Source organism: Pan troglodytes, chromosome 21, assembly GCF_028858775.2.
Source record: "Pan troglodytes isolate AG18354 chromosome 21, NHGRI_mPanTro3-v2.0_pri, whole genome shotgun sequence".
Lineage (NCBI taxonomy): Eukaryota > Metazoa > Chordata > Mammalia > Primates > Hominidae > Pan > Pan troglodytes.
Window position 1 is genome coordinate 62,736,617 of NC_072419.2, and position 17,335 is coordinate 62,753,951.

General features: G+C 44.3%; 1 protein-coding gene across 2 annotated transcripts in view; it reads left to right on the forward strand.

The window, feature by feature from the left end:
• The window catches only part of CASS4 (Cas scaffold protein family member 4), a 48,456-nt gene extending 34,195 nt beyond the window's left edge, over positions 1-14,261 (forward strand). Inside the window, exons 4-6 of one of the 2 annotated variants that reach the window (XM_009437441.5) lie at positions 4,485-4,565; positions 5,697-7,007; positions 12,222-14,261. In XM_009437441.5, the coding sequence (XP_009435716.3) occupies positions 4,485-4,565; positions 5,697-7,007; positions 12,222-12,629 (1,800 nt within the window). In that variant the 3' untranslated portion in view covers positions 12,630-14,261. The remainder of the gene's footprint in view (positions 1-4,484; positions 4,566-5,696; positions 7,008-12,221) is intronic. The other variant, XM_009437442.5, reaches the window with a different exon arrangement.
• The last annotated feature ends 3,074 nt before the right edge of the window (positions 14,262-17,335 follow it).

Below are 17,335 nucleotides of genomic sequence, written 5' to 3' on the forward strand. Positions count from 1 at the left end.
ACTCAGAGGCCAACTTCATAACCTCCTTTTTACCCATGGAGCCCAGTCCTGCTCTAGAAAACATTATGACTACTTGAGTTCTGAATATTTTGAAATTTTTACTTTTCATTTATAATAGATTGTTTTTTCTTTTTCTTGTTGAGATGGGGTCTTGCTTTGTTGACCAGGCTGGTCTCGAACTCCTGGCCTCAAGCAATCCTCCCATCTCAGCCTCCCAAAGTGCTGGGATTATGGGCATAAGCCACCGTGCCCAGCCATTATTTATAATAGATATTTAATATATGTATGTGTGTACCTACACACACATTTTTTAAATGATATTTTGAAGGATATGCACCACAGTCTTAACATGGATTATCACTGATTATCTTAAAATTGATTATCTCTGGGGGAAGAAATTTTAGTTGTTTTTTTTTTTAACTTGTTTGTATATAAATGGAACATCACATTTGTAAGACATGCTTCATGTGATCAAAAAATAGCTTTGCTCCTTTCTTAGCCCATCCAAATGCTCTGCGGTGGCGTTCTCCCCACCCACCTACCGTTGGGATCAGTAGCTCCCAACTTTCGTTGTATGCAAAAGCATCTGAGAGCTTTAGCCATCCTGGTGCCTGTGCCCCAACCCCAGAGACTGTTGAATCAGGTCTAGATGGGGCCCAAACATCAGGATTTTTAAAAGCCCTCAGGTGGTTGTACTGAGCAGCCAGGATTGAGAACCACAGTTCCAGTCTAAATAAAATTTCAAGCAGGCTCTGTGACTTCCTGGTCACTCACAGGTAATAAGTCACTTTTGGCCAGGTGCAGCAGCTCACACCTATAATCCCAGCATTTTGGGAGGCCAAGGCAGGAGGATCACTTGACACTAGGAGTTCGAGACCAGCCTGGCCAACATGGTGAAACCCCGTCTCTCCTAAAAATACAAAAATTAGCTGGGCATGGTGGTTCATGCCTGTAGTCCCAGCTACTAGGGAGGCTGAGGTGGGAGAATCACTTGAACCTGGAAAGTGGAGGTTGCAATGAGCTGAGATCACACCACTGCACTCCAGCCTGGGTGACAGAGCAAGACTCTGTCTGAAAAAAAAAAAAAAATCAAAATCAAAAATTAAAAAAAAAAGAAGTCACTTTAGCCTCGCTAGGCTCAGTTGAGAAATTTAATTGTCCAGGCAATAATCAAACTTTCCAGTTCATTTAAAGCTAAAGCTCCTGCTGCCCAGCTTGGGCCTGCCTGCTAGGCTGGGCTCCAGGGACTGGCTAAGTTCTCTGCTGGTTCACCATCTCAGGTTTCTACCCTTTCTCACTCACTGGGTGGTCTCAGACTCCTGCAGGGCTGCAAGAGGCAGGCAGGGACAAAGGTCCTGCTCACCTGGTTCTGTTGGCAGATGTGCTAATAGCAGTGGCCAGTATGGCAAGCTGATTCTTTCTCTTCTGGGGTATTCCTGTAAGTGCCCCCCACCTCCTACCCCTCACCTCCTTGCTGAGCATCTCTTACCTGCAAGTCCCTCCAGGTGGACAAATGCATCTCCTCTGGCTGCTGGCTCCTCCCTTAGCTCTGGGGCAGGCAGGTCATTTCCAGCCACATCCTCGTGACATTCCCTGAGCCATTCCTCCCTGGCTCTTGCTCCAGCTCTTGTGTGAGCCATGCCTGGTCCATGACAAACACACAAGCTCCCTTTGCCATGATAGACTCCAGGAGCATAGGCGCTTGCCTTGGGTGTAAAAGTTATCAATGGGCCGGGCGCGGTGGCTCACGCCTGTAATCCCAGCACTTTGGGAGGCTGAGGCAGGTAGATCACGAGGTCAGGAGGTGGAGACCACCCTGGCTAACGCGGTGAAACCCCGTCTCTACTAAAAATACAAAAAATTAGCAGGGCATGGTGGCAGGTGCCTGTAGTCCCAGCTACTCGGGAGGCTGAGGCAGGAGAATGGCGTGAACCCGGGAGGCGGAGCTTGCAGTGAGCAGAGATCGCGCCACTGCACTCCAGCCTGGGAGACAGTGAGACTCTGTCTCAAAAAAAAAAAAAAAAAATGTTATCAATGAAGACACACTTGTATGACTCACTTCACTCACCTTGCCCTAATCCCAGCCCCACTAGACCCTGTCTTTATATAAAACTGTGACATTTTGTTCACCATGATTTTTTTTGCATTATGATTTTTAAAAATATTGCATTTTAAATAGTATTTACTATGATGATTGAGTTTTTTGGTGCCCTCTTAATGTTGTGCCCAAGGCAACTGCTTTGCTCTCCTCCCCCTGGTCCTGACCCTGAGAACAGGCCATCCACAGCACGGCTGCCACCCTCTGTCTTTTCAACTTTCCCAAGCCAGAGTCAGCCCCTATCCACTGTGACCCCAAGGTCAGGGGATACAACTCAAGTCATTGAATGGTCCCATGGGAACACTTGATGGTTTGCTTTTGGGGAGTGAAAGGAAACCCCCGCTACACCGCACCCCATTTCCCAGCTGAGGAGAGCCCTCAGGAGACTCACAGCCCAACTCCCTCTAAAGAAACCCCTTCCAATATCCAACTCTTTCTCTCTTTCTTTGCAAAACCTATTTTGGTGCTCTCTTGCCTTGCTTTGGAATTTGTAACCTGTTTTTTGTATCCTAATATATATGTTTTTTAATTACTGTACACTTTACATATATAATATGTTATGTCATATATATATCTCAAGCCACTGAAGGAGTTTGAGCAGGGGAGTGACAATCAGATTTTTAGGAAGCACACGTCATCACTGGCCGTCAGAGAAATGCAAATCAAAACCACCATGAGCTACCATCTCACACCAGTTAGAATGGCAATCATTAAAAAGTCAGGAAACAACAGGTGCTGGAGAGGATGTGGAGAAATAGGAACACTTTTACACTGTTGGTGGGACTGTAAACTAGTTCAACCATTGTGGAAGTCAGTGTGGCGATTCCTCAGGGATCTACAACTAGAAATACCATTTGACCCAGCCATCCCATTACTGGGTATATACCCAAAGGATTATAAATCATGCTGCTATAAAGATACATGCACACGTATGTTTATTGCGGCACTATTCACAATAGCAAAGACTTGGAACCAACCCAGATGTCCATCAGTGATAGACTGGATTAAGAAAATGTGGCACATATACACCATGGAATACTATGCAGCCATAAAAAACGATGAGTTCATGTCCTTTGTAGGAACATGGATGAAGCTGGAAACCATCATTCTGCACAAACTATTGCAAGGACAGAAAACCAAACAATGCATGTTCTCACTCATAGGTGGGAAATGAACAATGAGAACACTTGGACACTGGGTGGGGAACATCACACACCGGGGCCTGTGGTGGGGTAGGGGGAGTAGGGGGAGGGATAGCATTAGGAGATACACCTAATGTAAATGACGAGTTAATGGGTGCAGCACACCAACATGGCAGATGTATACATATGTAACAAACCTGCACGTTGTGCACATGTACCTTAGAACTTAAAGTATAATAATAATAATAAATTAATAAACTAATTACACAGATAAAAATAATAAATAAATAAATAAATAAATAATAAAATAAAATAAAATAAAATAAAAAAGATTTTTAGGAAGCACAGTGCCTGGCACTTAGGTCATTGCTAAGATGCACATTTATCAAATGAGTCTCTCACACCCTGTTTTTATTGCTGTCTTGATGTGCACAGTGTCATCCAGCTTCGTGTCTGGTCATTAGTGGGCACTCGTTGAATATTTGCAGAATAAATATGAATGATAAAACAGGAAAATTTCTACTGAGAAAAAGAAAGAAGACATATTAGGTCTCAGTCTCATTTATCCTCTGGCTTAATTTTAAGATGAACTCAAGATAAATTACCATTTTTAATTCAGGCAACTGCAGTTAAGGCTCTGTTGTTTTCCCCCCAACCTTTGGTTGAGAAGTCTTTTTTTTTTTTTTTTTCCTTTGAGATGGAGTTTCGCTCCTGTTGCCCAGGCTGGAGCACAATGGCGCGATCTTGGCTTACCGCAACCTCCACCTCCCAGGTTCAAGAGATTCTCCTGCCTCAGCCTCCCGAGTAGCTGGGATTACAGTCATGCGCCACCATGCCAGGCTAATTTTGTATTTTTAATAGAGTTCTCCATGTTGGCCAGGCTGGTCTCGAACTCCCGACCTCAGGTGATCCTCCTGCCTCAGCCTCCCAAAGTGTTGGGATTACAGGCGTGAGCCACCACGCCCGGCCGAGAAGTCTCTTTTTAAAGCACAAAGTCCATTGTTGAATGTATACCCCGTTATGGGAAAAAGGACTGTGATGTCCCCTGCGTTGCCTCAGACAAGGAAGGCGGGAGACCCGTCACCCAGATTTCCACCATTAGAGCATCATGACCAAAAGCACCGAAAAGTCTTCAGGAATTTGTGTCTTCCTTTGGGAAAAAACACTGGAATAGGGAGTGTTCGTGATGTGTAGCCATTAGGAAAGAAACATTCAAGTTGTCTGCCTTTGTGGTCTTTCCCCAGGAGCCAGAGAAGCAGCAGTTATACGACATACCAGCCAGCCCCAAGAAGGCAGGACTCCATCCCCCAGCCAGCCAAGCAAGTGTAAGTATGAAGAGGTGCTAAGGTACAGTGTTATGAACACACAAAAATCCTCTCAGAAATGTTATTAGCTTGGGGCCAGGTGCGGTGGCTGAAGCCTGTAATCCCAGCACTTTGAGAGGCCGAGGTGAATGCATCACCTGAGGTTGGGAGTTCAAGACCAGCCTGGCCAACATGGCAAAACCCCGTCTCTACTAAAAATACAAATATTGGCTGGGTGTGGTAGCGGGCGCCTGTAATCCCAGCACTTTGGGAGGCTGAGGTGGGCAGATCACTTGAGGTCAGGAGTTCAAGACCAGTCTGCCCAACATGGTGTAACCCTGTCTCTAATAAAATACAAAAATTAAAAAAAGAGAGAAAGAAATGTTATTAGCTTGGTCAAAAATTAGAATGCAAATTCCTCATAACAGAGACCTTGTTGCATTTGAGGTAAAACCTCTCATTGCACTTGTGCTCAGGAATAGGACTAATTACGTGGTTGGGATAAGTCATTTAACTTCTCTGTTTTTATGGGCTGGGAGTATTAAGTGAGATAATCCTGCAAAGGACCTGGGACAGTGCCTGGCATGGTGTGAAATTATGTAATGGCTTCTTCTTATGACAGACCTCAGGGGCGTGCTGTGATACAGTACACTTTTATCTGTATTGGGCAAAGGACTTTATTTGAAATCTGTGTAATCTATGTTTATAATTGGATTCTACCACATGTGTCCCACAGACACACTTACACGCAAGGTCATTAGGGAACATCTTACAAGAAAGCTGGCATTTCGCTGTGTCAGGGGGATGCATAGGAGTTTGGTGGATGGAAAAGAAAGGGTTGCAAGGGCATTTAGAGCAGAGAAACCTGTTTGGGTAAAATGAAATACAGTGGCATGAGTCAGTGTTCTGAGTTCAGGCGAAAGTAAACAGCTTGGGTGGCTGGACCTGTAAGCAGATGGTAGCAGACAAGGTGGGGTCAGCGTGGTGGAAGTGGAAAGAAATGAGGCTCAAAAGAATCGTGAAGGACCTTGAGTGGTAACAGAAATGGGGAGCCACTGAAGGAGCGGCGGAGTGACGATGAGATTTAAACAACGCACTCGCACCCTCTTTTGAAAGCTACTAACCCGGCAACTATGTGTGGTTCTCCCACAGGGGCAGGGTGTTCCCCTGATATCAGTGACTACCTTAAGAGGAGGCGGCTACAGCACATTACCAAATCCTCAGAAATCGGAATGGATTTATGACACTCCAGTGTCTCCAGGAAAGGCTAGCGTCAGAAACACGCCTCTCACCAGCTTTGCAGAAGAATCAAGGCCCCACGCTCTCCCCATTTGCAGCTCCACTTTCCACAATCCTCCAAGTGGCAGATCCAGGTCCCTCACTCCACAACTGAATAACAATGTGCCCATGCAGAAAAAACTCAGCCTTCCAGAAATTCCTTCTTATGGCTTTCTTGTACCCAGAGGCACATTTCCTTTGGATGAAGATGTCAGCTACAAGGTTCCTTCAAGCTTTCTGATTCCCCGAGTGGAACAGCAGAACACCAAGCCCAATATTTATGACATCCCTAAAGCAATGTCGAGTGTTTCTCAGGCTGGGAAGGAGCTGGAGAAAGCCAAGGAGGTGTCAGAGAATTCCGTGGGCCATAATTCCTCATGGTTCTCCAGACGGACAACTTCCCCATCTCCTGAACCAGACAGATTATCAGGTTCCAGTTCTGACAGCAGAGCTAGCGTCGTTTCCTCGTGCTCCACCACATCCACCGACGACTCCTCCAGCTCTTCCTCGGAGGAGTCAGCAAAGGAGCTCTCCTTGGACCTGGATGTGGCCAAGGAGACAGTGATGGCTCTGCAGCACAAGGTGGTCAGCTCTGTCGCTGGCCTGATGCTCTTTGTCAGCAGGAAGTGGAGATTCCGAGACTATCTGGAGGCCAACATTGATGCAATCCACAGGTCCACTGATCACATAGAAGAATCTGTAAGAGAATTTCTGGATTTTGCCCGAGGAGTCCATGGGACTGCCTGTAACCTCACTGACAGTAACCTTCAGAACAGAATTCGGGACCAGATGCAGACCATCTCCAACTCCTACCGCATCCTGCTTGAAACAAAGGAAAGCTTGGATAATTGCAATTGGCCTCTGGAAGTTCTTGTGACTGACAGTGTCCAGAACAGCCCAGATGACCTTGAGAGGTTTGTCATGGTGGCACGGATGCTTCCAGAAGACATCAAGAGGTTTGCCTCCATTGTCATTGCCAATGGAAGGCTCCTTTTTAAGCGGAACTGTGAAAAGGAAGAGACTGTGCAGTTGACCCCAAATGCAGAATTTAAGTGTGAAAAATACATCCAGCCTCCCCAAAGAGAAACTGAATCACACCAAAGGAGTACCCCTTCCACTAAGCAAAGGGAAGATGAACACTCTTCTGAACTATTAAAGAAAAATAGAGCAAATATCTGTGGACAGGTGAGTTCAGAGTTCCAAGTGATCGAAAAAGGGGCTTCAGTTGTTACCTAGAGTAGTGGCTACTAAGATGCTGAGACTCTTTCCATAGTGTATAGGCTTTGGGGAGACACTGGTTCCATTTTCTAGAAAATAAAATTTATGAAAGTAAAATTCTTGATGAAATCTTATTAACAAGTCAGATAAAGATAGGTCAGCATAGGCAGATAAGTCGGTTGATTTGGATTTCTTCCGAAAACTTTTGGCATTCAAGTTTACCATATTAGAATTAAAAGGGATTTTTAAATTTCTTAAAAATTTATTATTTGAGTAGATTTTTAAAACCTCACCACCAAGTCTCCTTGCATTTTTGAAAGTTATAAATTGAGTCATTCTCAGTGTGTTTCTTAGCAACGAAAGAGGAAGTAGAAACATCCTTTCAAATTGCTCATGGTCTGATCAGCCTCCAGACTTCAGATACTCTTAGAAATACTTTTCTGAGGCTGGGCGTGGTGGCTTATGCCTGTAATTCCAACGCTTTGGGAGGCCAACGCAGGAGGATCCCTTGAGGCAGGAGTTTGAGACCAGGCTGGGCAACATAGTGAGACCCCAGCTGTACAAAATTTATTTTTAAATATCCAGGTGTAGTGGCTCATGCACTTGGGAGGCTGAGTAGGGGTATCCCTTGAGACCAGGAGTTTGGGGTTACAGAGAGCTATGATGGCGCCACTGCACTCCAGCCTTGGTGACAGAGCAAGAGTTAATCTCTAAAAAAAAGAAAAGAAAAAAAAGAGTTGGGATATAGTGGCTCACTCCTGTAAACCCAGCACTTTGGGAGGCCAAGGCGAGCAGATCACTTGAAGTCAGGAGTTTGAGACCAGCCTGGCCAACATGGTGAAACCCCATCTCTACTAAAAATACAAAAATTAGCTGGGCGTGGTGGTGTGCACCTGTAATTCCAGCTATCAGGAGGCTGAGGCAGGAGAATCACTTGAACCCAGGAGGCAGAGGTTGCAGTGAGCTGAGATTGCATCACTGCACTCCATCCTGGACCACAGAGCAAGACTCTGTCTCAAGAACAAAAAAAAAAAACAACAAAAGACAGAAAGAAATACTTTGCTGGATGAGTTCAGACATTATAGAGCGAGATGCTTCAGTTCAGGGATTGTGAGCCTTAAGAGGCCCAGAAGTCACTTGGGGGCTGTGTCAAGGAGATAATTTGCTGCTTTCAGCCCCGACCTTTGTGTTCTGCTGAAATGCCTGGTGGTGTAGGAGCTTTAACATGTTCTAGAATTTTGGATGTTTAAAATTTACATACACATATATATAACTTTAAACAAAGCCATGTGGGTCATTATATCAGGCCATGTTGATAGGCAAAATTCAGCCTTTGGGCGGCCAAAGTCTCCTTTGGTTGAGAAAAGGAATCAGTAGGCAGAACCATCAACAGAAAATATGAGAAAGAATGCTCAAGTCTAAAGTGAACTTAAACAGTTCCACTGTAGTGTAAAACACCACTCAATTTGGTAATTTGAAGGGATTTTATTTTTCAGACATTGCCTAACTTAGAAGAAAAAGATAAACCTATCTTGGAACAAAGGTTAGATGAAAACAAAGACTTAGGAACCATGGTAAGCTATAGCACTCACTCTCTAAAGCTTCTGATTCATACGCTCTATTGCTAGATTCATCTCATCATGCTACAGATAGCTCAACATTACAGCCATGACCCACATGGGCGAGAGTTCGTTTCTGTGCTTCTTTGTCCTTTATTTTGGCAAGAGAGTCCTGGAGATCACTGAGTCTAATGAACGAACCCCAGGGAATGAAAGTGAAGCATTAACCATTACTGAAATGACTGTAGGTGCTCTGCAAGGTTGTTGTGGGTGGTACTGACAGGGCTAAATAGGACTGACTCAGTTCCTCTTTGACATTCTGATTTAATGTTTCTGATTACAACAGCAAATCTTGATTTGGGGCTTGTATATCTTCAACACCTCTTTTACACTTGATGTTCTTCCTTTTTTTTAAAAAAAAGTCAAAGATGTTATCGTTGTGCTTATTTTTATTGGTTTCCTTCTATTTGTGGTCAATGACAGTAGTTTTCCATTTACCATTTTTCACAGTTTCCTTTAAATTAATGTAAGTAAAAACAATGGGTCCATTTAAAGGAAAGGAATGAAGCCAATAGAAGTTAAGAGGAAGGTGGAAAGAGTATAACTTGTAAAGGTTGTAAAGGTTGTCTCTGAATAACTGAAGCTTGGGAAACTTACCTAGGTTATAGGGCAGATGGGGTAGAGGGTGGAAGAAAAGGATGTCCGATGATGGGATAAGGTCATGTACCTTCTCAGAGGCAAACTAGGACAAGAATTCAGGCCTCCTGATGCTCAGCACCCTGAACCCCAAACACTAGTCTTTGGGCCTGCCATATTGCTGACAGTTATGCTATTTTGTTCAACATTAAGTATGCCTTAGACTAGTGGTTCTCGCATTTGAGTGTATCACAATCACCTTTGAGCTTTGTTAAAACTCACATGGCTGGCTGGGCACGGTGGCTCACGCCTGTAATCCCAGCACTTTGGGAGGCCGAGGCGGGTGGATCACCTGAGGTCAGGAGTTTGAGACCAGCCTGACCAACATGGTGAAACCCCGTTTCTACTAAAAATACAAAAAATTAGCTGGGCATGGTAGCAGGCACCTGTAATCCCAGCTACACGGGAGGCTGAGGCAGGAGAATTGCTTGAACCCGGAAAGCAGAGGTTGCAGTGAGCTGAGATCGCACCACTGCACTCCAGCCTGGGCAACAAGAACAAGATTCTGTCTCAAGAAAACAAACAAACAAAAACAAACAAACTTGCATGGCTGGGCCCCGCTCTCAGAATTTTTGATCTAGTAGGTCTGGGGTGCAGCATAATAATGTGCATTTCTAGCAAGTTTGCAGGTGCTGTTGATGCTTCTGGTCCAAGGACCTCACTTAGAAAGCCCCCGCTTTAGACTGACAGCACTTCTCAGTGGAGGCCCGGGGCACCGCTGGCCACCAGGTGGACAGTTCTCCATTGCGTGGTGAACCGTTCAGCATCCCAGAACCCCTGCCCGCTCACTGCCTATAGAAGTCCCTAGTCAATGCGATAACCAAAACTATCTCCACACATTTCCAGCACCCCATGTTAAGAATCTTAGTACATTTTTCACCTCCCTACAGTTAATATTTTCACTTAAGATGCTCATAATCTGATGCCTACCTCATTACTTCTCGTTATTTCTAAACTCTTCTTTTTTTTTTTTTTTTTTTTTTGAGACGAAGTCTTGCTCTGTCACCCAGGTGGGAGTGCAGTGGCGTGATCTCAGCTCATTGCAATCTCCGCCTCACAGGTTCAGGCGATTCTCCTGCCTCAGCCTCCTGAGTAGCTGGGACTACAGGCGCCTGCCACCACACCCGGCTAATTTTTTGTATTTTTGGCAGAGACAGGGAGTCACCATGTTGGCAAGGCTCATCTCGAACTCCTGACCTCAAGTGACCCTCCTGCCTCAGCCTCCCAAAGTGCTGGGATTACAGGTGTGAGTCACCGTGCCCAGCTCCCTTTTTTATTTTTATTTTTTGAGACAGTGTTTTGCTCTGTTGCTGAGGCTAGAGTGCAGTGGTGAGATCGTCGCTCACTGTAGCCTCCACCACCCAGGTTCAATCGATTCTCCCACCTCAGCCTCCCAAGTAGCTGGGACTACAGGCCCCCACTGCCATACCTGGCTAATTTTTGTTTTATTTTGTTTTTGGTAGAGACAGAGTTTCGTATGTTGCCAAGGCTAGTCTCAAACTCCTAGGGTTAAGCGATCCTCCTGCCTTGGCCTCCCAAAGTGCTGGGATTACAGGTGTGGGTCACTGCACTCAACCTGCTTCATTCTTATACTCCCTGCTTCCAAGAGTCCATCTGAACTGACATTTCAATCTTTCCTTCACTTTCTATGACAAAGACAATCATTGTTTTCATTTTCCAAATATGCAATTCTAATAATGAAGGTGCTTCTTCGAATTATGCCTTCCTCTTCCTTGTCTACCTTCCCCTCCAACCCTACTAGGAGACATAACCCCCTTCTGAAAAAATCAGTTTTATGCCCTATCTGTCTGAATGCTTCCGGGCTATGAATTTTGAGATAATAGATAAATGCGAGCGTGTGAAATTTAATGGAAAGAAAGCAAGTTTCAGACCTAGAGCTCCAGATCTCTCATGTGCTAATGGAATAGCCGGAGGCAGCCTTTTCTCTTCTCTGAGCTTCACCTTTCAATTGTTACCTGGAGTTGTGGCCACTAAGTTAGGTACTGAAAATCTTTGAGAGTATGTAGGATTTGGGAGATGTTGGTTCCATTTTCCAGAAAATAAAATTCATGAATGTAAAATTTTGATGAAACCTTATTAGCAAATATGATAAATATTTTAATATTAAGGCAAAAAAATAAAATAAATGATAATATTAAGGCAGATAGGTCAGGGTATTTAGTTTCTTTTGGAAATGTTGAGGGTTCTGGTATACCTCTGATACTGAAATCAGACGATTTTTGGCTTTTTAAATGTTTTTAAATATGTTCTTTGAGAAAATTTTAAATCTCATCAAGTTTTCGTGCATTTTTAAAAGTTACAAATTTAGCTGGGTGCAGTGGCTCACCCCTGTAATCCCAACACTTTAGGAGGCTGAGGTGGGCGGATCATTTGAGATCAGGGGTTCAAAACCAATCTGGCCAACATGGTGAAACCCCATTTCTGCTAAAAATACAAAAATTAATTGGGCATGGTGGCAGGTGCCTGTAATCCCAGCTACTCAGGAGGCTGAGGCAGGAGAATTGCTTGAACCCAGAAGGTGGAGGTTGCAGTAAGCTGAGATTGCACCATTGCACTCCAGCCTGGAAGACAAAGGAAAACTGTCTCAAAAAAAAAAAAAAAAGTTATAAATATAGTCATTGCCAATGTGTTTCTTAAAATGGGTTTCTCGTAGTTGGTTTATTGAGATGATTGAATAAAATTATATATGTATGTATTACAATATAATATTGTATATATTATATATTACAGTGCTTTGAAAACATTAATTTGTTAGACAACTGTTGCAGTATTGGGCTTCCCAAACCAAACCATGCTTTTTTAAAAAAAATTAAAAGTCTTGCAAATCTAGCCAAAACAGGAAAGGGCAGACAGCCACGGCCCATTGATTGAATCTCCTATCTATTTTCTTCCTTCCCTTCTTTAGAATCCTGGCCCTCTTATACCTCAGCCTTCCAGTCAACAGACTCCTGAGAGGAAACCCCGCTTATCTGAACACTGCCGGCTGTACTTTGGGGCGCTCTTCAAAGCCATCAGCGCATTTCACGGCAGCCTCAGCAGCAGCCAGCCCGCGGAGATCATCACTCAGAGCAAGCTGATCATCATGGTGGGACAGAAGCTGGTGGACACGCTGTGCATGGAGACCCAGGAGAGGGACGTGCGCAACGAGATCCTCCGCGGCAGCAGTCACCTCTGCAGCCTGCTCAAGGACGTAGCGCTGGCCACTAAGAATGCCGTGCTCACGTACCCCAGCCCTGCGGCGCTGGGGCACCTCCAGGCGGAGGCTGAGAAGCTGGAGCAACACACGCGGCAGTTCAGAGGGACACTGGGATGAGGACTGTCTACCTCCCTTCCTCCTCTGCTCACCTCTCAGCTTCACACCCACAACTTGTGCAACTCTGTCCTATGGGAAAAGCCAGCCGGGGCATACACCAATGAGCTGAAACAGACCTGGTGCCCAAAGCTGGTAGTACCAAGTGGCTAAGCAACCCCAGGGAATTGACTTACCCCGCAGGGAGTCAGGAAAGAGAGTCAGGAATGAGGTAAAGACCTTGTGAAGTTTAGCATATATGGAGTATGCAGTATCAGCTTGAAGTGACTTCGTAGAAATAATATTTTATATTGATTAAATGTGTGCATGTTTTGTTTGTTTTTTGAGACAAAGTCTCACTCTGTCACACAGGCTGGAGTGCAGTGGCGCGATCTCAGCTCACTGCAACCTCCGCCTTCTGGGTTGAAGCAATTCTCCCGCCTCAGCCTCCAGAGTAGCTGGTACTACAGGTGTGCGCCGCCATGCCCAGCTAATTTTTGTATTTTTTTTTTAATGAAAGGTCTCACATATTTATTACTGAACCCAGCCAACCAATGCATTCATAACAGATTCAGAAAGAAAAAATATATTCCCAATAAAACATGTACAATTCTCCAGAGAGCGGTGACATTTTCAGCTTGATGTGGTAACATGACTGTGACCTTCAGACAGCATAAATATGTGTGCCCTCTCATGTGCAATTCCTTATAGGGCTAGCTTGGTTCTTCTTCAATGTCTCCTTTTGGAGTTGTACCTGATTTTATTACCAGTTTTCATCTGAATCCACTAGGGAGTGGGGCAATTTTGTTTTAATTTCTTGGTCAGGAATCACTTAATCCTGAAAGTCTTATGAGAAGACATGGCAAGAAGCAGAGTCAAGCACACACCACAATGGCAGAGAAAGGAAGAGCTAATTTTTGTATTTTTAGTAGAGTCGGGGTTTCACCATATTAACCAGGCTGGTCTGGAACTCCTGACCTCAGGCCATCCCCCGCCTCGGCCTCCCAAAGTGCTGGGATTACAGGCCTGAGCCACCATTCCCGGCGTGTACGTGTTTTAAATTCACTCATTTAACACTTATGTATTGGATGCCTACTACATGCCAAGTTCTAGGTGCTGGAGACATAGCAGTGTATCAGAGGCCTTGCCCTCTTGTAACTTATAATCTAGTAGGGGAGTCAGGCAGTAAAGCGGTGAAGAAATACATACACAGTATAGCAGGTGCCAGGAAAAACGTAAGTAGGGGAAGCGCAAGAGAACTTATCTTCAAATGGTTAATTTTTATTGCATCCGTTAGATAATAGAGTAAGTTTTTTGTTGTTTTGAATTGAATTAGTTCTGTGAGATTGGTACAAATTATGTATGTGTCTTGCACCCATAAATACATATTTTTGCTATGTTACTTTAAAGATAGATGTTATATTTACAACATAACATGATCTGTTGGGTTCTCTATTAATTTATTTCATACATTACAGATTCTGGGTTGATAAATTCTGCTCAATTTGAAAAATTTTATATTTTGTCTCAAATCTGTTACAATTTATGTTGGTTGGTGCAAAAGTAACTGCGGTTTTTGCCATAGTAATGGCAAAAACCACAATTGCTTTTACACCACCCTAATAATATTAAATATAATCATGACCTTAAACATCATTTGCAGCATTCTTTTTTTGGAAAAGTCTTTGATCTGTGTCATCCAAGTGAAGCCTCCGATGTTTACTTTTGTCACTCCAGTGCTTCTCCCTGAAGTCTGCAGAGAGAGGGAGTAGAGGCCCTGCTCTTAGGCACTGGATTGGTGCTGGAAAACAAAGCCATCACCCGTGGTGGTGCAGACAGGAAGGCGTGGTGTGGACAGGATGCCCATCATGGGGCACAGATATGAAAGTGGCACAGAGCTACCCTCAACTCAAACCACCTCCTCTTCCTCTCCTTGTAGCTGAGTCCTCAGCTCACGTTGCCATGGTTACATCATCACTTCATTTTAAGTGAAGGTCTGGGTCTCCTGAATGCATAAACACCTCTACAGCTTGGAAGAGCATCTCCAGGCTGTAGGTCACCTGAAATGATACCAAGTCCAACTCCTATCTGCTACTCTTTCCTTGGTAGGCACTTGTAAAATGTTGACTGCTGGAGGCTGGTTATTTTTATTAAGTTAGTCTCAGGGTCCTTAAAAGAAGGATCCCATCTTTGTGAGGCTTGGTTCTCTACAACTGGACAGAGGCCCTGCAGGGGGCCTATTCTTTGAACAGCCATGATCTGCATCAGTCAGGACTTCTCTTACAAGGTATAGAAAATCATACCCAATCTGTCTTAAGCAGTAAAGGAAATTTATTAACTCATATGTCTTAAAATCATCCAGAGGCAAACTAGCCGCAAGGCTGGCTGGTTTCAGGGGCTCCAACAGTGTGATCCAGGACCAGTTTCTCGGTCCCACTTGCTCTGGGTTAACTCCCATGATTGCAAGGTGGTTTTCCCAGGTTACACTCTTCTTGATTCTTGGCCAGAGGAGAAGAAAAGGACTTCATTTGGCTTGGACTGGCTTAGATCAGGTGCTGCTCCTGAAAGCTCCATGATAAGCAGGGCATGGAACACTCAAGTTAATTTAGATCTGGAATTCCTACCCACCCCACACTCACTCTCCCATGGGTCCTGAGAGGTAACGGGATTGCTCTTTCAAGCACTGTGACGGGCCTGAGGTTTCATCTTTGAAATTAACAAGTTAACCTGTCACCATTTCATGGATGCAGACAGAAGATATAAGATTCTGGGATCAGAGACTATGTCAGTGGTCCCCAAGACCACCTCCAGGTCCAATGAGTCACTAGGAAAATTCACAGGACTCAGAATACAGTCATACTCCCAGCTGTGACTTACTACATTGAACAGATGCAAAGTGAGATCAGCAAGGGGAGGAGGTACCCGGGGTGAAATCTAGGGGAGACCAGGCACAAGCTTCCAAGAGTTTTCCCCCAGTGGAATGACACAGGACACACTTAATTCACCCCAGCAACACTTGTGCCAACATGTGTGAAATGTTATCAACCAAGAAAGCTCATGAGAGCCTCAGCAGCCAGGGTTTTACTGGGGGCTGATCAGGTGGGAAGCCTCTGTCTGGCATGAACCAAATTTCCAGACTCCCAGAAGGAAAGCAGGTGTTCAGTATGAATCACGTTGTTTGTATAAACAGTTTAGGCACAATGAGCCATTCTTATAAATTCTGGCAATGGTGGGAACCCTCCCAAAATCCAAGTTTCCATGCACCAACCGAAGGTCAACCTTGCAGGCAGGCCTTCATAAGGATATTTGTCAGGCCTGCAGTGTTCATTCTTTTGTGCATGGAGACAAAGGACTCTTTCTCCTGACATTGCAAGCAACTTGGCTTCACCTTCACATCATTTCCCATGTCCCCCAAGTCCCAGGGGGTGATGCAGTGGTGGGCTCAGGTGGATGCTGAACACATAGGTTTGTGTCAAAGCCAAGGAACCTTAGCATAGGAATCCCCAAATTTTTATAATGGGCTCGGAGCAAATCTGACCAGGCTTGGCCTCAGAGGGAGACATCATCTTTACTACATATTTATATATGTAATATATGTTATAGCTATGCAATATAGATGTTAGATATGTAATATAGATGTTATATATGTGAGATATATATATATATATATATTTATATTTAGATAGGGCCTCACTCTGTCACTCAGGCTGGAATACAGTGGTGCAAACATAGCTCACTGCAGCCTCAAACTCCTGGGCTCAAGTGATCCTCTTGCCTCAGCCTGCAAAACTGCTGAGGTTACAGGTGTGAGCCATCGTGCCTAGCCCTCATTTTTAATATATTGCATACCAAACAAACCTGCCCTCTGCTCTGGAGGGAGACACTATCTCTATCTTCCAAGGCTGTTGGAAGATGGTTAAACAACATCCTTTAAAAGATGGTTCACAACAAAATGCCATTGGTGCCTCTGCTCTGAATATGTGCAGAAAGGCAAGAGACCTATGGAGAACTGTGTCCCGAGAGGATCCCCTAATAAAAGTCAGGAATATTCTTGGAAGAAGGAGGGATTAGGCCAGGCTTGGTGGCTCATGCCTGAAATCCCAGCACTTCGGGAGGCTAAGGCAGGAGGGTTGCATGAGCCCAGGAGTTTGAGAGCAGCCGGGGCAACAAAGCAAGATGCCGTCTCTATAAAAAATACAAAAAAAATCAGCTGGGCCTGATGGTACACACGTGTAGTCTCAGCTACTCAGGAGGCTACAGTGGGAGGATCTCTTGAGCTCAGGAATTCGAGGCTGCAGTGAGCCATGATCACACCACTACACTCCAATCTGGATGACAGAGTACGACTTCATCTCAAAAAACAGAAAATTAAAAAGGGGAGGGATTATTGTGAGGAGGCCAACAATAAATTTGTATTGCAGTGGATAAAATTATGTTTTACGCTTAGTAACAGTGGCATATATTTATTAAATTATTACTACATTGCTACTAAAGCACTGTTCTAATGCTTTATATTCTTTAACTTAGTCGTTCATAAGTGAGTCTTTCATGGTGTTCTAATAGGTAACGAAAAGTCCTTTTTTTTTTTTTTTTTTTTTTTTTGAGATGAGTCCAAATTGAAGACCTTTGTCAACAAAGTACAAAACCACTGGGTGTAAAATAATGAAAAATGCTGCTGCTAGCTAAATGTGTTTCCTTCCTTTTTTTGAAACAGTGATTCCAGGGTGAAT